The sequence below is a fragment of the Siphateles boraxobius genome, unplaced genomic scaffold (assembly GCF_051911475.1).
Source record: "Siphateles boraxobius isolate OS27281-9 unplaced genomic scaffold, OSU_SipBor_1 8, whole genome shotgun sequence".
NCBI classification, from domain to species: Eukaryota; Metazoa; Chordata; class Actinopteri; order Cypriniformes; family Leuciscidae; genus Siphateles; species Siphateles boraxobius.
Window position 1 is genome coordinate 5,325,561 of NW_027509208.1, and position 22,877 is coordinate 5,348,437.

Below are 22,877 nucleotides of genomic sequence, written 5' to 3' on the forward strand. Positions count from 1 at the left end.
ATCTTCTTTTTTTACTGTGTTTCCTCCCCGTTGCAGATGATGCTGAAGTGTAAGGATAAGAAATGGTACCAGTTCTGATCTCCGCAAACAGCAGAGCCCAAAGGGACTCAGGAGTTCTCCTACACAGCCTTGTTCATCCGTAATCCTTTTCCCACTCTCATCTTTATCTCTCCTCTGCTGGACAAGTGGGATCCCTCGCTCTTTCCTAGCACAATATTAAATACAGTCTGCTTACAGAACTGAGGCACAGACTGAGAGCGGCCACAATCTGAGGAATACCATACCACGATGGCGTCCACTCTTTGGTTTCCGTTTGTTCGTTTAATACCGCCAATCCTCTCTCATGGCGGCTGGGCTTTGTAGGCCCTGAAATTCCATTTCTTCTCTCAGTCTTTGAAATGTTTTTGTGCTGTTGTTTTTTTGGAATCATGTCCTGCCTCCCACATCGGAGAGCATTAAGTAGTCAAAAAAAGACAACAGACTAAACAAAAAAATACAACAACTAAACAACAAACATAAAAATCAAAAAAAAAAGTATATATACATAATTCTATATAAATCTCCATCAAAGTCTGTAAAAATGCCATATTCGTTACTGTCAAAAGTGAAACTAAAATACGAAGACACCAGGTGAAGCATGGGAAGAGCTCCATTCACAGGAAATGATGTTATAACGTGGAGGAGTCAAAACTTTCAGAAGAAGAGAGAACATCTCCCTTCTCCAAAAATGTACTCAGTGTATTCCTGTAACAAATCCCAAATTATCCCTTTTGCTTTAATTATCATTTGAATATTTATTTATTTATTTGTATTGTTTTTATTTATTTATTTAGCAAAATGTAAATGTCTGCTTAAATATAAAATGTTTTTTGGTGAACTTTTTACGAGATTATTGTGAATACCAGTACAATAATGCTTTACATTAAAGTACCATCTTGAGGATTTAGAATAAGTCGACATGATTTATATGGATGAATTAAGAAATAACTATTTGTAAACCAACTGTGAGTGATTTAATGATGGTATTTTCATGTAATACATTATACAGATGTTTAAACTTTCTGTGAAACTCCGTACAGGAAATATCTGGTCTGGACAGAGTTGTGGAAGAAAGTAGGCAAAAATAAGGTTTAAAACTATCCATCTTTTTTGGGGGTAGACAGCCATATAGACCTCAACAGCTAGAACATTTGTTGTGACTGAAAATGACGTTGCAGTCTCTTTAGTGTTGGCTCTGGGATTTGATTTTGTCCATTAGACCAGCTTTCTCATCCCTTCATACTGCATAGATTTAACTGCTTGAACATGTAGAGATTGTACTTTAGGTCCACATTTCATTTGTTATATAAAAAGCACTTATACTGTTGGAAACGGCTCTATTCATTCCTGGAAATTTGGACCGGGTTTCCAGTTCTAATCTGTGGTGAGTTGAGACTTGGTAAATAGACGTGAAATACGGTTGAATGCTTTCACTGGGTTGGGAACGATATTCATTATAGTTCTGAATGTCAGGAAGACATCGTCTAACAAGTTTGTATCTGGTGGTACTGGTTTCACACTGGTGCTTCATGCGTAATGCGGTAAATGCACAACGTACTTCAAGATCATCTTCATCTGTGAAAACACCTACAATGAGTGTTAGCTGTACATTCAAAACCAGAAAACTAGAAAGTAACACTAAACACACAAAAAAAGTGTACGGTCAATGTCTTTCTTGTCCCATTTCTCCCTTGAAACCACATTTTAGTGCCATTATATTTATTTGTGGTTTGCAAGAAATGCTGCTATATGTGTTGCATTGATCACGTGATCCATTGTCGTCCAAGATACTGATTCTCACTTGCCTCTCTGCCCGAAGTGTTTTGCCATTCTGTGAATGAAGTAGTTCGACAATCTGGGAGCATCAATCGCGAGTGGGCGTGGCCACACCGACCCTAAGACAGTTGCCATATCTTTTCAAACGCCAAAGATTTTCTTTCATTGAGTTCTGTATTCCATTCGACAGCTGTTTGTGTCTGAAGTACCACTGCACCCAGTAACAGTGTTGAGGACTTTTCTGATGTTTTTGGCTGTGTGCTAGTCTGCCTTTCGTGTGTTTCGTATGCCGTACTTCAAACAAAGAAAAACGGGGATGGGTGGGGGAGAAGAATTACAAAACAAATGAAGCCAATCTCTCTCAGACTCTAAATGTTTCTCTGTGTTGGACTCTATATTCTCTGTAGATGTGTTTTCATGCCATGGTGTTATAGTGTTTCTGAAGACCGGGTTTGTTTTTGAATATCTCGCTCGTATGTCATCTCGCCTGATTAACTAGTTCAATTATATTTGTACGATGTGTATTTTTCTCTGCAGTACTGTATTTCCCTGAATAGATATCCTTGTCATATTTTTAATCATCGATTATTAAAAAAATATTTTTATATATGCTTTGAGGAGGACGTATTTTGAGCTCTGTCAATTGTCTTCATGTCTTTGTTTTCTGCTGTGTAATCTGTTTGTTCAATTAAACGTGAGTGAGTGAGTGAACGTTCCCTTCAAATTCCTGCATATATGAAGCATGTGAGAATGCGTCTTCAGAGGACCAGTATGGTTCATTGTTTGAAAAAAGCCATTCGTTTATGTGTTCGATTACATTTTAAGCCCCAACATGGTTGGTATTTACAATTTAAAACCAAAAATTACTTTCCAACATGTAGGCTCATGTAGATTGGTTACCCACGAGATAATTCCAGGAAAGATTTGATGTCCTAGGTTGCTATTTTGTCATTGTCAGTCGATAAACAAAAGTATCCAATCAGCCGTGTTGAACTGTAATGCTGTAAATGTCAGTAATAAGTGTTCAAACTCCAGCAGAATTTATTGATCACACCTTTAGTTCATTCATGTCTGTTTCATAGAGGTTTCAGAGTCACTCTGAATGTGAACCTGGTTGTTTGCCCTTTGTAATCTTTAATGAATAAGGAGGAAGAAAAAAAGGTTCCTGTTGCTTTCTTGACTTTAATTTGATCTATTCATTTTGTAATGTTTCATGTTGACTTTAAGTGAATCGTTTTATTTGTCTCAGACAGAACATTCTTACCTGAAATATTACACTTTTAACATGCAGAAGAGCCTCATTCATTTTCTGTCCTGAATATAAAGTTTATCAGTGGGTTGCAGTATTTTCTCATTGTAGCCAATTTCTTGTACAGTTTTATGCAAATTTCACATGGATGTTTATGACTATCTGCTGCCACAAACGATTTAGAATTTCTGTAGATAGAAATTACTGTGCAATGGAAAATAAAACTATTTAAAAATCTTTTCTTCGTTTTTTGGTTCATGGTTCTAGTTCTTTAAATTGTCCTATTTTTTAAAATATATAATATGGGATGGCACTTAACAAAATATCACAAAAGTTTTATATATGTGATTTGTATTCTCTAAAAGACTTGTAAGAAGAGCATTCTCATTTGCACTGTTCGTGTTCGCTGAGATTGGTTGGACGCTGAGGCTTGACCACGCCCACTACAATGATGTCAGGCAAATTAAAGGCGGCTGAAATGCCTTGAAATCGAAATACACAGCATTATTCAATGTGTTGATGCAATTTCCACTGAAACAGGAAGACAGGGCGGGACATATCGAACAACTCCTTCAATTTTTTAAAATAGGCAATAGCGTTTAATCTATATCACACTGAGCTCGGCCAGAGCTGTTGAGCTCATTAAAGCCGCAGTTTTCTCCCATACCGTTTCTCCTCATAATCTCCTCCATATCGCTTTATAGCATTCTATGCAGAATTTAGAATTCTTTGATACGTTTTGTGGAATGCTCCGACTCGTGCATGTGATCCGCACTTTGCTATCATGATCTGGACCAGAGCAGAAAGTGTGTGCGCTGATGCGGTTCCTGTGACACTAACGTGAAACAAGACTTTATTCGCCCCAATTTCTAAATCATTCCCTATCCCCTATATAGTGCATTGACCATGTATAATATAGTAAATGTTTGATTGATCAAATGACCCATTTTAGCCACAGCTTATTTTGTTTATAATGTAGGGGGCGGGACGCCTTGGATTCTAGAGAGCATTTGATTGGACAGTAAATCTGATGAGAAGCTGAAGAGCAGAGTGATGTCATCAAAATCATGAATCCATATTGGCAGAAGTGAGGGACTGTAAGTTTTAAATGCTTATATCTTCTAAATGTGAAATTTGTCATTGTTTTAAAGCACACTAGCTTATAGATAACAGCAAGGCTAACATATTCAAACTAAAAGCCAATTTTGATTTTCAGAATGTCAAAGACCTTTGAAAATGTATATATCAGACAAAAACTAACAATACTTTTAAACAACTGTTTAAGAAATTGTATAATAAAAAAATAAAAAAAACAATGTTCTTTTTCCGCAGTGCATTTTTAAAAAGCATGGAGGGTCATCTTTTCTACTGAAATGTAACTTTCTGCCTGTGAAACTGCCAATTTAACCTATCCAAATTCCATCACAATTTTACTCCACACAAAATTATTTTGTGGAACAATTGCCTCATTTTATAAGGAATAAATCCTTATGTTTGTGCAAATGGTTTGAAAAAAAAAATACTTTGTCATGGATTTATTTGACAAAAATGGAAACATCTTGTCCTATGAAGACTTTTTTTACATTTTTTTTAATTTATTTTTTACAATTTTCCCATTACATTTAAAGAATTCAGGCAAGTTGTAAAAGCTATTCCAAATGGATTAAAACATTTCATGAAAACTCACCTCACTTTCAGAAGTAACAAAAGGAGTTTTCCTGAGCTACTGTAATAGTTGATGGTACCAAACCATTTCCCCCTTCCTTTAATGATAAACATATTAGATAAAAATTTCCATCCAAACATAAAATCTCCCTTTGAGGGATTTTTTGTTTGGAATGCAGATCTCTGATATTGATTGTGATTAAGCATGGTTAAATCCATGTTGTATTTTGAACAAAGTTAAAAAGATACTTCACAATTACCCACGTATCCTTATCAAAATTCATGGACATTGACAACATGCACTTTTTGTACGGTACATGAGGAAGACTTGGCTCATTTGTTTTGTTTTTTAACTGTGATTTGTGGTCTGTTAGGTTGTTTTTTTTTTGTCCCAAGAGATATTAATTATAAGTTATCTCTAAAATATGTTATACACAGACAGAGGCAAAATGTTTGAGTATGTCATGAACTTCTATATTTTGCATGGTAAATATTACATCCATAAACATAAATTGCTAAATGCATACCTACATTTAAATGAGTCATTAAAAAGTCCTTAATGTTTTAAACAAAATAAATGATTAACTTTAGCTTCTTTACAATGCAGTGACTGTTACATTCTACTGATGTATTTAAAGGGGAATAATCAATCAGGAAACTTTTTGTCCCATTTATGTCCCACTTTTGCTTATTGATCATGTAGGTATCTTTGCTACAGTATTGATATAAGTATTTCAAAGAAATATATGAAAAGAATGCTGTTATACTAGAAAAGGCCACAAGGAGGGGTAGTAAGACAAGGGAAATGCTGCTTTTCACTACTATGAATGAGAAAATGAACTTTAACTTTAATGTATATGTTTATTAATTGTAGTGTTAAATCTTAAAAAAATATTTTATTTCATTAGTTATCCATGGAAAATTTCAAATTTTCATGTATTTCTTTTAAGTTTAAGGTTTTAATCTAATATTTATATTTTATTTTAATCCAACTTTGATTCATCTTAATTGACGAAAAATTTGTTTATGATAACAACACTGTTTAAGGGCAACGATATACACTGGTGTTTTGTCTGTAGACCAGTGGTTTTTAATCTTTTAAAGATGCCACACACCCCCACACACATGATTATCCTCATGTGAGGGAACCCCATCCTATAATTTAAAAGGCTATCATGTATATTTTATAAACACTCAATGTATGACCAGAAACATTAATATTATACATCTAAAATTAGTTTCCATTAAGTTACATATTTTTCTGCGCACTATATTAATGCATAGGCCTACTGTTTATTTAATTTTAAGCTAATTTTAATTATTTCATTAATAACACACACACACACACACACACACACACACACACACACACACACACACACACACACACACACACACACACACACACACACACATATATATATATAATTTTTTTTTTTAGTTCTAGAAAACCTAATCCACCTCTAGAGTTTTCAAACCCCTGATCCCAACACCCCCAGACTAAAGAGCAAAATAATATGTTTTGCGCGATTTTAAGGCAGGGGGCATCATGAGACTGTACCACGTACAGCAGCGCTTCTGCTTCAAATCCTTTTACAGCATCAGACTAGCAGAGACTAGACATGCGCTCCTGCGCAACACGCACAGCAAACAGCAGCCCACAGTTACCTCGCGCGCACCTTTACCTGAAAGTCACAAAGTTTTAGATTAAAACGATACGGGAATACATTCTACCTATTTATTTTAAGAAATGCCATGCCAGGGTTTCATTTATCTCCAACTCTGACAAACTGACAGTTTTGACAGCGCGTGCTTAGATTCAAAACGTGTCTGCGCACCAACCGTCGCCTCGTTGAGGAAAGCCGATCTTTTGCTACGCCAACATGATTACGCTGCTCAGCAAATATTGGCTAGAAGTCTGAAACCACATGTGCTCGTCTCCAAACCAGAGAGACGTGGTTTCGTTTGTCTTCAGAGAGGGAAAGAGTTGGTTTTAACCGTACTGACAGACACAAGGGAAGGACGGTCTCGTGAGAGCGCTGGAGAAGACCATTGGAAATCCACGCGGTGCGTAAAATTCACGTTTATTATTGGCACTGCTGTGGGAACAGTAGAAATAAACTTGAGGAAAATGTAGTCTTTGTGGATAGTTATCGGTATAGCCACCTTTGACGCCAGCCAACCATTCCCGGTGAAGGGGGGCGGTAGTTGTGGAGTAACAGCCTACAGCAATGCCAAGTTGTCAGTATTGATAAACGCTGAAGTGCCCGGCACCGTCTTTATTATCATTCATGTTTTCCTGGATATTTTTTAAGCATCTGCTACCAAAAAGTGGAGACAATCACTGAATGAAGATGATGCTTTGACTGGGATATTTACATAAACCGCAGGCGCACGCGCTGTCAGTCACCTGCTCACAAAGGTAATCTCACCTTTACGCTTAAACACCATTCAAAATGATGGCCAACGGACCCAACATCGTCTACGAATGGCTGAAAACCCTTCAGCTGTGCCAGTATGTCGAGACTTTTGTGGACAACGGATACGACGACTTGGAAGTTTGCAAACAAATCGGAAACCCGGACTTGGATGCCATAGGGGTTTTCATCCCGCACCACCGCCAGCGGATTCACGATGCGGTGCAAAGGTTAAAAGACGACGATAAGGAGACGGCTACCGGGCTTTATTTTACCCTGGAGCCGATGCCCCCGGTTTCACCTATTTACACGAGTCGCATGGCAGAGCAATATGAGTCTAGGCTGCGGGGCTCCAGGTCATGGACTGAGCAGAGCAGTGATAGACCCGTGCGCAGCGTGGGGTACACGGGGGCGTCCAGGAATCTGACGCTGGGGAACCGCAAGGAGCTGGAAATCTACCCCAAACTGAAGCTGAAGATAATGATCAGGGATAAACTCATTAGGGACGGGATAAACCTTGCCAGGCAGCCATACTCCAATAAGGTGAGTAGTTGTGTTTACTTTTTATCCCGCGTCGGTATAAACCACGTGGCTTGACCTTGAATCGGAGCTTTGGATTCTAAACAGCCTCTGTTCAAGACAACACACTATATAGGAATAGAACCTCATGGGAATTTAGGATCCATGTGATTAGCAGACGAAGGTAAAACTAGCTGTTTGGCTTGGTTGCAGGGATATGGAGGTTTGATGATTGGAACGTTGTCCTAATCTGGTTTCCAAAATCAATAGTTTACTGACCGAATTTAGACGCACCATGCGTTTCTAATGGCTTTTTGGGATCAGTAGGTCAGCTACCATCGATTGGCCTGTTCAGGAAATGCCCTCACACCTATAAATCCACCATTCAACATAACATCAGATAATTCATACCTGACACAAGCTGGAGTTTCATGGTGGGAACAGAATGAAAAAGAGAAAGAGCCTCAGAGAGATTTGGTTGTTTTGCGAATGTTGCAACCCTGTATTAGATTAAGTATTCATTATACTTTATTACAGGGATTTAATGTGGGGGATTTGCTTGAGGTAGTAATGGGATTTATATGTACAACAAATTAATGCTCTTAGATGATCTCAGGCCTTCAAAGATAGGTGTTTGAGTTCACATCAAAGTGGTTTTTAGTTCCCAGCAGCTAGGTAGCATTTTTTTACACTGAGGCTTTTTATTGTTACAAGTGTAATTGTTACAAGTGTCATCCTGCTTCTCTTTATCCATTTATTGTTTTAGGATTGTACAGATAGTTACTTATAGTTGTATACTGTATACAACAACTTTTTGATAAATTTTGATTAAAGTAATGATGAATATTAATGACAAATCAGTTATTATTAAGTCACAGAATCCATGGACAGTCAAGAAAAGAGAGTGATAACTACATATGACATATGGACATTTGAATAATAAGCAAAGATGAAATATTATACTGACTTAAAGGGATAGGCTAGTTCACCAAAGATTTTTTGTTGTTGTCAATTTTGTCATCATTTACTCACCCTCATTTTGTTCCAAACCTATATGACTTACTTTCTTCAGCAGAACACAAAAGAAGATATTTTGAAGTATGCTGAGGTCAAACATTCACCCATTGAGACATTTTTCAAAATATCTTTCTTTGTTTTCCACAGAAGAAAGTGAGTTATACAGGTTTGGATTTTTAAATTAATTTTCAATGTTGGGTAATTCTCAGACTCATTCCAATTTTTGGGGGGTTTAATTAACTTATTGTCAATAGTCAACATATGAAGATGGTGCAAAATAAATGTCCAGTTCTGTGATTTGTCTTTTGCACTTCTGTTTCACTCTCTAAAATACATACTTATGCTTCCATACCCACATTCTCACACATCCATTCCCGTCACACCTTATAAATGAGTCGCCATTGTTCTCTCCAGTAAATACCAACAAGAAAAATGAATGGCTTCATCTGCTTCTGTTTACAAGTCAATTAGAGCAAATGTTTTTATAACCTTCGATCTCTTTACAAGTCACACCATGAACAAAATATTCATGCTCAAATTACGAGCATAGTTTATTATTTTCCAATTAATATTTGAATTAAAGGGATGGTTTCAAGAGTGTCGTGGGACTATGTCCCAGAGTACTACAAATCACGGCACTACAAGTTTCGCCTAATATTTTATGTTTTATACTTCACAAGATTTGAAAGCAATTTAGCCTATATAAACTTTTCATATATAAAACAAAATAAATGTACTTGAAAAGATTGTTTTATGACATTAACTTGCAGTAGAAGGTGTAACTTGTAGGGGTGTTTTGTAGTACTGTGGGATGCAGACAGAGCCTTATCGATAGTCATTATTCGCTCACAATCTTCCCCTTCGGAGAGCTGTTACTGTGACTTCATCTTGTACTTATTTGAGTTCATTGTTGATTTTACTGTCTTCTTGTTTTAGCAAAATAAATTAAGATTCCGATCCTCACACATCAAAGCAAGTATTTAAAACGGTTCATTTGTTTCAGTCTGTTCAGAAAGTTCCTTGTATGTGTCTTTTTACTTTGAAACGATAAGCTCACAACATATGGTCCCTCAGGCACTCATTGAACATATGTTTGGACAGAATGAACCACAGTTGTGTGGAGTGTTCAATTTATTGTTGATTTACGAGGCAACAGTTTATTACGGTGTTAAATTAGGGAAGTAATTGTAATGTTTTCAGTTCAGTTCTATCACATGTTTCCATGTGATTCTGAGATAGTGCTGATATTTTGTGTCAAAGCTTCATTGCTGTGGTAGATCTTTATACTGAGATTTCAGTAGGCTAAGTAAACTTAAATGGTGATGATGTGTTTGTATTGCTCTTAAGATTAGATTTCGCCATTGGGTGGAAGTCTTTTGTGTGATATTACGCTGGTGGCTTTTCAAGTCCTCATGAGTGTCTAGCTACTGTGTCTAGTCATTGTGAAGTAGATTGTGGGAAACAGGTATTTATTGTGTGAAATCCATGTTGCAGTGCAAATGATTTACTTATCCTTGGGGAGAATTTTTCTGTGGCTTGCTGAAAGAAGTTGTCTGCTGCACACATACAATGAAAATCGACATTAGCTTTCCTCACTTCTCGTTGTGTTGTTTATCCACAGATAGATTACAGTAGTTTAATGGCTTATTGTGGTGTTTTTGTTTATAGCTGACCTATGACAACTCTGTACTAGCAGCTCTTAATAGATCCTTCAGTAGGCTGTGGAATGTCATCCCCTCACAAGCCAGATCATAATCCTTTTTATGACGCCACAAATGACCTTAGGGGAGCAATAATAGCCATAATGCTTTCCTTAACTACAGAAGAGGTTTATTTATTTAATGATTTCTTATCGGTTTTACTGACAGGATAGATCCGTTAATCCATACTGATACAAACACACAATGTCCATGAGTATCACAATTTTGTTAAAAAAGTAGGTTATGTTCTTTATCTACCATCAGGCTCATGCTGACAGGCAGCACATACCCTATATGGTCTTAAACTGAGCTCTCTGCAGGGAGATAATATAGGGGTTCATATAATTCTTTTTTTCCAGTGGGTGAATGCTACAGAAGTAAAAACCACAATCGCACTGACTCTTAATCTCAATGTCCTTATGAAAAATGATTTCCCTATTATAAAAAGCACTCTGTTAAAGACCCTCCTTGTTTTTCTGTTTGCTTTCTGAAGAAGCATCATGCCTGTTCAAACTGAGTCAACTGTATTTAGATGCAGTCACATTTTTTTTTAAATGGAGTCATATCTTTACCAGTCATATCTTTACTAGCCTGTCAAGCCAGACCCACATCAAGATGTTAGGTCTGGGAACTCACCATTGGCATGCCTCAATCCGATAAATGGTTGTCTTTCAAATTCCCTCTCCACACAATAGGATAGCGCTACAACCAACCAGAGCAACGAACGGTTGTGGCTGAGTGAGTCCCATGCGTTTTCCCACCAGCAGCAAAACTCCGAACAACTCTTCCTTTGTTAAGAATGACTTAAGTGCCGTTCTTTGTTCTTTTCTCAAAGAAAAGCATAACTTCAAGTCCTCCAGAGTCTCGGCCAAAGCCGATTCGAAAGACAGCTGTCCGCCAGCAACAGCGGTCATCTTATTTGTTTTCAAGTAGCAGGGAATTCACGTGGAACCGTCACAACTCTGCAGACATTATGTTAAGCCCGCCTTCCAACTCTATACACGATGTGATTGGCCAATGGAGAGTTGCTAGGCTACCTCCTACCAGGATGTTGCTTGAAACTCTTGAATTTGAAAAAATAATGAATTCATTAATACTTTTCTCAGTTTTTTGGACCTGGTCATTTTTAATCAAAATGTCAGAACTCTATCTTCTGGTGTAATGTCAGACTTCTCTCTGGTATGTCGTACAATCGAGACTTTTAAAAAAATTTTTGTGCTATATTGTACTGCCACCAACTTCCTTAAAAAAATTGGTGCATGCATGACACCCCTTATTTTCTCCCGAGAGTGATTGTGATCACAGTGTTGTGATGCTTCCAATATGGTGCACAGAAAGAGATGAGGTTTAGAGATGCATGTGGACAATAAGATAGTAGAAGGCTTACATAGCTGCTTTAAATTATTTCATTTTGTATTCATTGTGTTGAGTTTGATTCTATAAGTGTCAGCAAGCATTGCCATGTTATGTTAATGGAACTCATAACCTCACAGACTTCAGATTTAAATTCCCCTCTATTTGCCCACAGACTTCCCACAAAGCTTCTTTCCATTAGACAGCTCTGTCAGTTTTTATTTGAGTTGAACTTCAGTCAGTGTGCACAGCCACGGACAGAACATAATTGTCGGATTACTCATATGGATTTTATATTAACAGAAATACTGGAAAATTGATACTTGGACATTCGAAGTCGATAGTGTTTGCTCTGTCTGTAACCTGGTAAAGAAAAATAGCGCTTTGATGTCTTGATAATGAATGCACAAAAAACAATATGTTAATGTGTTGTAGAATAACAGCTAAATAATTTATAATTGTTCATCAGTTTACATTAATTGGTGCAATTTCTCCAGATGAAAGGTGCTAAAAGCAGGCAAGCAAGCAGTTTTGAGGAAAAATAAGCTGAAATCCTCAGAATAGTCACATAATTGATCAACATATGAGCTGTTCTATGAGAGATTATAGCTTATGTTTAAATTGTAGTGTATAGATTATTTGTTTCACTGGTCTCAGTCGGATGTGGCTGCTAATTGTGTTGCAGGAGCCTCGAGTTCTTTGTTTGCATTATTTTGCTTAACAGCTGTTTATTTGCTCAACGTTGTTTATTTGTTTTTAGTCAAATTGGCCTTTATTACTCGTTGTTGTTGTATAAGTGCAGTTTACGACAAGTCTGCAAATCAGCATGTGGCAGAATGGCATCTGTCAATACACTAAAATAACCCACTATACTGTATATCCCATAGGGCATAGCTGCATGTACAACAGCTGTAATATGACTGTAGAACTGCACCATATGGCTCAAACACATTCATGTCATGTGTTAACAATGAATCTCCAGGCATCATATAACATGTCAAAGAATGGCCCAACTGGGAGATTTTATTGTTGGTGCACAATCTGTTAAGTTTTGTCACACAAATAAATGCAGCACACATAGGAACACAAAAGAAGAAAAAGAATAGAATGCATGAAATTAAATGCAATGAAAAAAAGAGAAGTATTTTAAAATAAATGCAAAGATCATCCCTTTGTTCCTTTAGTGCCCTTGCTGTTTGTTAAAACATTATTTGCTGTACCATTAATGTGATGTTTACAATGTGAGAGTGCTGTGAGATGAAAGATAGAGAGGCCTGTTTTCTTTCTCACTTATTGCCGAACATTCTTCCCACCTGTTTTGGAATTCTTTGAGACTTCCCTCTACGTTGCCATGGTGACATTTACATAAACACATTGCAGCAAAGAGAGGAAAATGGGGGTTGATGCCATCTAATTACCTGTGATTTATGATGCTCTTTGACAGGGTCTGCACAGGACACATTTATTCAGCTTTAATCCCTATTATACCATTATTGGTCACATTAAGGCTTGTGCTTGTGTGCTTGTCTGCTCATGGAGTTGTGCTTTTCTTTTACAGCAAATTGAATTCTAAACCCAGATGCGCTTTTCTTTGATTTTTGACAAGTGCGATGATGACGACGGATTTTCAGATGGGTTCTGTTCAGCGTACAGAAAACGATGGAGGACAGATGAAATAGGATGGGGATGTTGGTTGCCATGGCAACATTTAGTGGTAGTTTTTGTACTAGGATTGTGAAGGGGTGGTTGTTTGTGGATTTTCACAATCCAGCAATTTCTAGAATTTCTTAAGATTAGTAGTAATATAATTTCCCACAATTTTGTAGTAAATGATTTTCCACTTTTTTTTTTTTGGTACAGTAATAGCCAGGTTTTCTGTTTTACGAAGGGCAGAATACTGAACGGGGCCTGTGGTGCTGTTTGCTTGTGTGTGTCTGTTTGTGTGATAGTTTGGGTCCTCACTGTAATTCTTACTGACTGCAAAAGACACTGGCCACCACACACACACACATTATTTCACAGACATTTTTTAGAAAGCAGAGCAACATATAGCCTACAGTTCTGCTCAGATCTAATTTACTTTCTATTAAATGTCTAAAAAACATCCAGTTTTGTTCTTCCTCTTTGTTTCAGCTTGGTACCTTGTTAAAACAGCTGTAATTCTTGGCAAACTGATTATAATATTTGCCATCATCTGTGATCTGCTAAGCTCAGTAATGAGTTGATGGAACTTGATTGGTTGAAATCCACATGTAAAGGCCAATACACTGAGGCACAAAAGAAATATTTCATGTAAATGTCAGACAGTGAATCATCAGTCCATTGGTCTGATGATCTCAGCTTGTACAACAGCGAGTCCTTGCTGAAGAGAAAAAAGCTTTCAGGCTTCTGAACAGCTTTATAGCCCCTTCATTTTCTGTCAAACTCTCCAAACTTGCAGTAACAGTTGGTCGTTTTGCGTCTCTGCTACTGGCTATGTTTCGACAGATGGAGCCAATGGAATCGTAGAAATAAATGGTTTTGTCAATATTTATTTGAAGCATCATTTACCTTCTACTTGATTATTTAAAATCTCATTATGCTCTGCTTCTGTGCTTCTATTCTTCTCAGGCGCCTGGCCGTCGCCCCTGCATCCACGAGACGTGACCTTGTTCTTCATGGCAGAGAAAATTTACATTTCAATATGCATGAAGGAGCAACTAAACAAAATCTGTGATTATAATTAGGGAATGGTAATCAGAGCTACCTAATGACAGGGGTTGGGAAAGGACAGGTGTTGGGAAAGGACAGGTGTTTGTAACTTAAATCAACAAATGACAATTATTTTAGGGCAAATACATGGCGACAGTGAAGTGGGACATTCAAGGGTTGATTTGCATACCCAAATACCTGCACATATCCAAACAAAGATCATTTACATGTCTAGGTACCACATCCATCCTATCTTTGTAAAAAGGGACAAAGTACTGCTATCAAAACATTGTATTAATATAATTCACCAGAAGTGAATATTGCCATTTATTTGCTGACTCTTAAACACAAAAGGAAAAATACTGGCTTATTTTCTCCCCTCTGCAATCGCAAAGAATGGAATGCTTTCAAGCTAAAATGTTTCTCATCTTTTGGGTCAAGTGCTCCTTAAGAAAAAAATAATCTGGATTTTTTTATGCATTTAGAAAGGCCAAGAATATACCAAGGAAAATCAATAGTAATTAACTTTATATCTGCCTTATGGTGTATGTTCATCATAATTCAGACAGAAAAAAGCAATCTGAAGATAATGCTGCACTTCAGCTGAAACATTTCATTTTTCACTGAATCTTATGTAACATAAGAAATGCTGCAAAGAACAAAATTAATATCTGAGTAAAATAGTTTGATGGATTATCCAAGAACAATGTACGTGTTCTTTAAAGAGCCAGAGGTTATGACTGAATTGTAGCAAAGCCATTTGAGGTTTCAATAAAATATTGCCTTTGTGTTAGATGCCTTAGCCACGATGGAAATAAAATGAAAGGTCAGAGGTTGTAACATTAACTACTATTAATGTTACAACCATTTGACAATCATTACGTTTATAAGAGGATTTGTGTTGGAACCTGTATTTGTTGGATATGTGTGAAGTCTGATTCTCATAGATGTGTATAATGATTTTAATTTCCAAATAAATGGTACGCCCATAAAAGGGGAGGCCAGACTCAAATTTAGCAAAGTCAACATCGAGCGTGCAACGGTGGTGCCGTATAGTGAGGATACCCTTTGTGTATATTTTGTTTATGTATTTTTTTCATCTTTATTTTCCAGTTTGTTTCTTTGAAACTTCATGAGCTTAGAATTATACGGTTCTATCTCCACTTTTGGTCGAAATTGAGTTTTTGACATAATCCTATCCATTAGGTGTTTATTAATGCCTGTGTGGTGTTATTTTTGTAAAAAATTATTTTGTTAGTATAGTTATTAATAAAATAAAAAGGTTCCATCTCACAAAACAGCAGGGATGTAAAAACTTTGATACTCAATATCTCAGAACTACCCTAAACGGAGATAGAACTATATAATTCTAAGCTCACGACTTTATATTTTGGGGTTTTGAAGATTACACTGTATATCTTCACACCATCACTCTTGGACTTTTGTATATATCTTTGGTGCTCTAAATAAATTACACCTTGCACAACAGTGCTGTAAGCTGTGAGTAGGTCCCTCACACTACCCAAAGCAGATCTTCGGGGGTCACTTTGTAACCACATTCAATCAGATACAGGTCTTATAGTGCTATTGCTTTGTCACAAATGTTATAGTAGTTTGATGTTTTGGTAAGAAACTTCAGTGTTTAAGAGCCTATAAAGGACTTTTTGACTCATTTGTGTCACTAGTTGTCGCCATAATGATGCCATACCATCACAACATGTTTTCATAACATGATGTGGGTGTTGCATCAGTAATAATGATAAACTCCTTTCACCGGGTGACTGCATCTTATAATAAACGTGACCAGGGTAGACATTTGTATGGTTATTGTGAGGAATGATTAAAAGGATTATTGTAATTGAAGTGAATCAATTTAGTGGAGAAACAGTTCCTTGATTACATTAGGACTGGATTGATTGACAGTATAATTGCATTATACATCATTTTGGTTGTTTGCAAGCTGTATGTTGTTCATCTGTGATGCTCTTTACTCTGGCCTAGTGACAGCATGGTTTTATTTATAATTCCTGGAGTTGTTTTTGTGTATACATTTCTTTTTATGTTTGAGATTCTGAGAAGGCAAATTACATTTTCAGATTAAATGTTTCCTGGTTTATGAAAATGTGAATGTGCAGACTTTGGAGTTATTGATTTGTAAAAAGAAGAAAAAAAAACCTTTATGGCATTTACACGCCATTCAAAAGTTTGGTAATGTTTTTTTTTATGAATTTTTTTTAATCATCAGGGTTGCATAATATAGAATAAAAATGACAGTAAAGACATTAATAATAAACGTTTATTATTTATTAATAAATAATAAACCCATAAATACAGTGGTCAAATCATGCTTCTTTCAGCTTCGACTACTAGTAAAAGTAAAACCAATTCTGTCAAGAAATAATTTCGGAAAATTAGGGCTGCAACAACTAATCGATAAAATCGATTATAATCGATTATGAAAATCGTTGTCAACGAATGTCATTATCGATTAGTTGGTCTGCTTACGTCACGGGGAGCGTTTACTGGTACGCACACACACGCAAGGTCTCTCTCCCTCAGGCGCTCTGCCGAGCGCGCGCGCTACACGGTTTGGAGCAGTCTCTTCTGTCTCGCATGCGCGCTCTTGCTTGCGCGCTCTAGATTTCGGGAGTTTGAACTAATTCGCGGGCATCAGGGAGCCGCAATCAATATGCGGGAGACTCCCGGGACTTCCGGGATCTTGGGATGTCTGTATTTTGTCTCGAGCATCAGGTTGCGCAATCAGTTCGCTCGCAACGTAAGTGATGGATTAAAATAGCGCTACCGCAGAAATAGGTTAAATTAAAACGGTCTTTACAAAGCGAAGCACTAAATATAAAGGCAGTTAATAACAGCAGCAGTAAAATATTGTTTTTTAGTCACTGTACTCAGTGGTTTTCAGCGAATGCTTGTGCACTAATGCATAATTTCTCCTGTCCTTTACTCAAGCCTGTTAGCTTGCTGGGTAACGTTACCTCCATTCCGTTCTCTTTTTATAGCATTTGTCTACTAAGTTTTAATTGTTTTTCAAACGCGATCTACTGCGGCTCTACATTCACACAATTGTTTTCAGTCTTTCTATATTTATTTAATCAATTTATCCTTATATTATTCTTTTATATATTATATATAATATATATTATATTCTTTATCCTTATATTCCTTATATATAATTAATTTTAAATAAAAATTAAATGAATTATATATTTTAGATGTTTTTAGTTTGTTTTTAGTTCAGATATTCACATCTGAACAACATGTCTGTGTAAATTTGTTTTAACAAAAATTGTGTTAAAACATAATATGTTGGATATCATTTTTTTAACAATAATCATGTTTGTCAACTTGCCATCAGCAATTATCATTAAAAACAATGCAAATATTGATATTAGTAAAACTCAATGTGTGGCTTTTGCACTTTTTAAAGTACACTTTTACACATAAATACCCTGATTTACGGTTTTATTTAGTTATAATAAAAAAAAAATCTAATTTAATTTCTATCCGATTAATCGATTAATCGAAAAAATAATCGTCCGATTAATCGATTATCAAAATAATCGTTAGTTGCAGCCCTACGGAAAATTAATTCATGCTTTTATTACTTCGAGATTGGATTACTGCAACTCACTTTATCTTGGGATCAGCCAGTCAGCTTTATCCCGGCTGCAGATAGTACAAAATGCGGCCGGCAGACTTTTAACCAGTACCAAAAAACGGGACCATATCACGCCCGTATTACGTTCTTTGCACTGGCTGAACGTGTGTTAACGGGTGAATTTTAAAATACTACCTTTGGTTTTTAAATCATTAAACGGTCTGGCCCCTTCCTACCTATCGGACTTATTAACTGAATATCGTCCAGTTCTATCCCTCCGGTCGTCCAACCAGAGACTGTTATGCGTTCCGAAGTCGAAGCTGAAATGCAGGGGTGACCGGGCCTTCTCAGTAGCTGCCCCCAGGCTCTGGAATGCTCTGCCTTTCTGTATTCGCTCTGCATCTTCACTGTCTGTTTTTAAATCTATGCTAAAAACGCATTTGTTTAATTTCGCATATAATCAATGAGGAAGTTGTATTGTATTGTGTTTTTATTGTTTTTAACTATATATTGTTCTTGCCTTGTTCTGTTACCATTGTGCAGCACATTGGACAACCACGGTTGTGATTAATAGTGCTATAGAAATAAAATTGACATTGACATTAAAAATGTTACAAATGATTTGTATCTCAAAAGAATGCTGTTATTTTAAACTGTCTATTCATTAAAGAATCCTGAAAAATGTAGCACAGATTTTACAAAAATATTAAGCAACACAATTTTTTGACACTTGAAGCTTTATCACATAAATAAATTACAACCTAAAATATATTAATGTGCCCCTATTATTTTTGAAAAATTACCTTTCATGTAGTGTGTAACTTAGCTCTAAGTGAATGAAAACATCCTGCAAAGTTTTAAATCTGAAAGTGCACCGTATATAAAGTTATATAATGAAATGAATCGTTTTTCAAACGAGTCACAAGCCATTTCGTTGTGACGTCAAAATGAAACATTAGACACCAGAGAAAACTTGAACCTCAAACACTGCAGCTGATTCCTGTGGATACAGGATAGCATTATGTCAAGAAGACGGCACTGTGCTCTAATGTGACGGGAAAGCCTTTTTTTTTTCACTGCCCAAGAACGAGCATGTGAAGAATCAGGACATGCACTTGTTGATGCTGATCGTGAGGAATTACAGTTGCAACATCTCATAATGTATCTCAAACTGAGTAGTGTATCACTAAGAAATATGGAGCAATTGTCCTTGTGATGGAGGTTTTGGGTTGAATAACTAGTAGGGCTGAACGATTAATTGCATTTGCGATAATATCGCGATATGATGAAATGCGATTTTGTAACCGCAAAAGCTGCGATTACACTGGTCACGTGAGAAAAGCAGTCTGCAGATCAAGCATCAACTTGGCCCGCTACGCATAGGTCTGGCATGCAGGAAAGAACAGTTTATTTTTTATGTATGTGATATTGTGTTATTTAGTCTCTCTCCAACAATTCTGGATGTGTGATGACGCTTCGCGTGCTTTAGAAACAACCGCATTCTGCTTGCTTCTAATTTCTCTCTCTCACACACACACACACACACACACACACACACACACACACACACACACACACACACACACACACACACACACACACACACACACACACACACACACACACACAGGCATTATTTATGTCTTTTGGAATGCAGTTGGCTTATATATTAAAAATATGAAAATCACTGAGAAAGCTGCTTTCATTTTAAAATACTTTGTGCTTTGTGAAGAGTGCTCGTGCATGCGGCTGTGAGCGACTCATTGATTAAAGGAGAACTCCGGGCAATTTTTAAGTAAATCTTGATCGTTAGACCTTTGTGAGTACTGACTATAGAAAAAAAACGAACCGGATTGGTGCTTGCTACGCGGAGCTGCGACCGCGAATGCCCAGAGCTCCCACCCAGCTAAAACGGCAGCTATGGGGGCATCGACATAAAGAGCGTTTTTGAGCCTCTTAACAGACACAAAATGCAATTAAAATGTCTGTCCAACATGAACAGGGACCCTACATGTGAACAAGATGCGTTTAGCAACTTAGCCATTGTTTCAACTCACCTAAATAGTCTTTTAGACGGCGAGCTGTAGTCTCGCGCTGCAGTCCCGTGCTGTAGCCGGAAAAGGTAAACAATGTCCAGGTGGGAGGAGCGTTGATCATGTGCGACGAGTCTTCGTACATGGAATGGCATTTTTCTTCAAACGGCCCCGCTGTGTTGAGTGTGTGTAGTCATCCTTGTCAAAGTGTTCACTGCAAATGCGGTAATCTTTAGCGCGTAGTACTTCTACGGGAGTTTGCACATCAAGTTGAAATACAACTTGCCACAAACTGCAGAATCTCGAGGTCATGGAAAGGAAGACGATGAAAATATAAGCTCTTATATTTTCGCATTCTGTTGTCACAATTCGGAAAGGCACAAACACGAACCATTTCTTCTTCACTTGTAAGCAACTCTGATCATAACTCGTCGCACATGATCAACGCTCCTCCCACCTGGACATTGTTTACCTTTTCCGGCTACAGCACGGGACTGCAGCGCGAGACTACAGCTAGCCGTCTAAAAGACTATTTAGGTGAGTTGAAACAATGGCTAAGTTGCTAAACGCATATTGTTCACATGTAGGGTCCCTGTTCATGTTGGACAGACATTTTAATTGCATTTTGTGTCTGTTAAGAGGTTCAAAAACGCTCTTTATGTCGATGCCCCCATAGCTGCCGTTTTAGCTGGGTGGGAGCTCTGGGCATTCGCGGTCGCAGCTCCGCGTAGCAAGCACCAATCCGGTTCGTTTTTTTTTCTATAGTCAGTACTCATAAAGGTATACCGATCAAGATTAACTTAAAAATTGCCCGGAGTTCTCCTTTAAATGTACTTGCATCTCAAAATGCTTTTGACGCAAAATAAATGTAAACACGGTCAGTTATATCTTAAACCAACAGGACAAACCATATTTACAATTTCAAAAGAGATATGTGCATTAGTGTGAATGCAGCTTATCGTATAGGGGGAAAATCACTCCAGCTCCAGAATGGAATGGAAAAGGTTCAGACTGCCTACTTTAAAATACTGAAATCACTCTTTGTTTATTGCTTGTAATGTTTTCTTTGTTCCTCTTTATTTACTAGCTTGTATATTTTGAAGCTATATTAGTTTGTAGCCCATTTAAAATTCTTAACATGTAATTGGTTTAATTAAATGTGTTATATATACAGTGTATATATATATATATATATATATATATATATACACATATACACACACACATATATATATATATTTTTTTTTTTTGTAAGTATGTATTTACACATGTAATTAAATACATATATTAAGTGTTATTAAGATTAATTAATAAGAAAAAAATTAGATCGGATCATGAGCTGCCTAAAGATTCCCATCCCTACTGTACAATGATTTATTGCTTGTCCTTGTCGACTAATACAGATGGTAAAGAATTTAAAGTAAATTAAATCATTATTATTAAATTATTATTATTAAATCGCAATCGCAATATTGGTTAAAAAAAATCGCAATTAGATTATTTTCCACAATCGTTCAGCCCTGATAACTAGGCCTAGATCTTCCAGTGTTTCATCATCGGACTCGCTCTCGGATTGAAATGGTAAAATCAACGTCATTGTTCGTTACTGTGTTTAGTTTACGGTGTAGGCACCCCCAGGTCAGCTGACGTTGTTATGGCAATGGCCGTTTTTGTTTTCGACACGAATCCCAACCGACTGAGCTGTCTGGCCAATCAGCACGAAGTAGCTCGCGGAAAGGAGGGATTTAGAAGGGATTGATTCATCTGACGAGTCGTTTGAGAATCATTGAAAATGTGGAAAATGTAACTTTTTTTTTTTTACTTTTGATGCATGTAAACCTGTTGTAGGAGCCTCCAAAACAACATTAGGAAACTTTGAAATAGCATAAGGGGGACTTCAAAACCGAAAGCAGTTATTTTAAAATGCAATAAAGTCCCTCTTACGCTATTTCAAAGTTTCCTAATGTTGTTCCTAACATTATTTAATGTTTTACAAATGCAGCCTTGGTGAGGATACTTCTTTTCAAAAACATTGAAAGATCTTACCAACCCCAAACTTTTAAATTGTAGTTAGGCTTGGGCGGTATCCAAATTTTGATACCGTCAAACCTCCTCCCTATTTTACCGGGGTATACGGTATTACCGTGACTAATTAAAAATTATGACATAAGGCTCAGACAGCGTCACCAAACTGTTGGCTTGTGTCTACACGTTCAGAAACTGAATACCAGATCGGGCAAAAAAAAAAACACACAAAAAAAATCAAGGCCAACCCGTGCTGATCCCGGCTGACGGCATTAAATGTAATATGAGCCAGAGCCCTATTTAGACTCGACTATTTTTAATACGTGGGCCGTTATAATATGGTGGCGCCAAATAATTGTTTAACCCAGGTGCTGAGGGGGTGGTAGATATAAATACTATTTATAAATGAGCAAAAATGGGACAATTAATAATATTTAATTATTTTAATTATGACAATTGTATTCATTTTATTAATTCATTTAAATTAAATTAACAAGCATCAAGCAAAAAGTGCATTTGTAAATCCGGTGACACGCGTCCATTGAATTTTATTAATACAACTTTTCTTTCAGTGCTGCAAAGATTAAGTTGACGATCGCCACCTCCTAGTGAACACGCATATATTGAGAGAAATGCAAATCATGGATTACATAATCAGAAGGTATAGGCTAGCCTTTTTCTTTTCGTTTTGAATTGTTTCGTTTAAAGAAATTGACGATTGATATCTCCGTAGTGAACGCGCATATAGAGAGAAATGCACATCCTGGATTAATCAGA

General features: G+C 36.8%; 2 protein-coding genes across 7 annotated transcripts in view; both read left to right on the top strand.

The window, feature by feature from the left end:
• stxbp5a (syntaxin binding protein 5a (tomosyn)) overlaps positions 1-3,301 on the top strand; it is a 96,450-nt gene extending 93,149 nt beyond the window's left edge. For all 3 annotated transcript variants that reach the window (XM_077221075.1, XM_077221073.1, XM_077221074.1), the window contains one exon: positions 37-3,301. In XM_077221075.1, coding sequence (XP_077077190.1) covers positions 37-78 — 42 coding nt within the window. In that variant the 3' untranslated portion in view covers positions 79-3,301. The remainder of the gene's footprint in view (positions 1-36) is intronic.
• Positions 3,302-6,341: 3,040 nt separating this feature from the next.
• The window catches only part of sash1a (SAM and SH3 domain containing 1a), a 291,967-nt gene continuing 275,431 nt past the window's right edge, over positions 6,342-22,877 (top strand). For 2 of the 4 annotated variants that reach the window (XM_077220072.1, XM_077220075.1), the window contains exon 1: positions 7,035-7,689. In XM_077220072.1, coding sequence (XP_077076187.1) covers positions 7,186-7,689 — 504 coding nt within the window. In that variant the 5' untranslated portion in view covers positions 7,035-7,185. Of the gene's footprint in view, positions 7,690-22,877 lie in introns of all 4 variants that reach the window. The other 2 variants (XM_077220074.1, XM_077220073.1) reach the window with 2 other exon arrangements.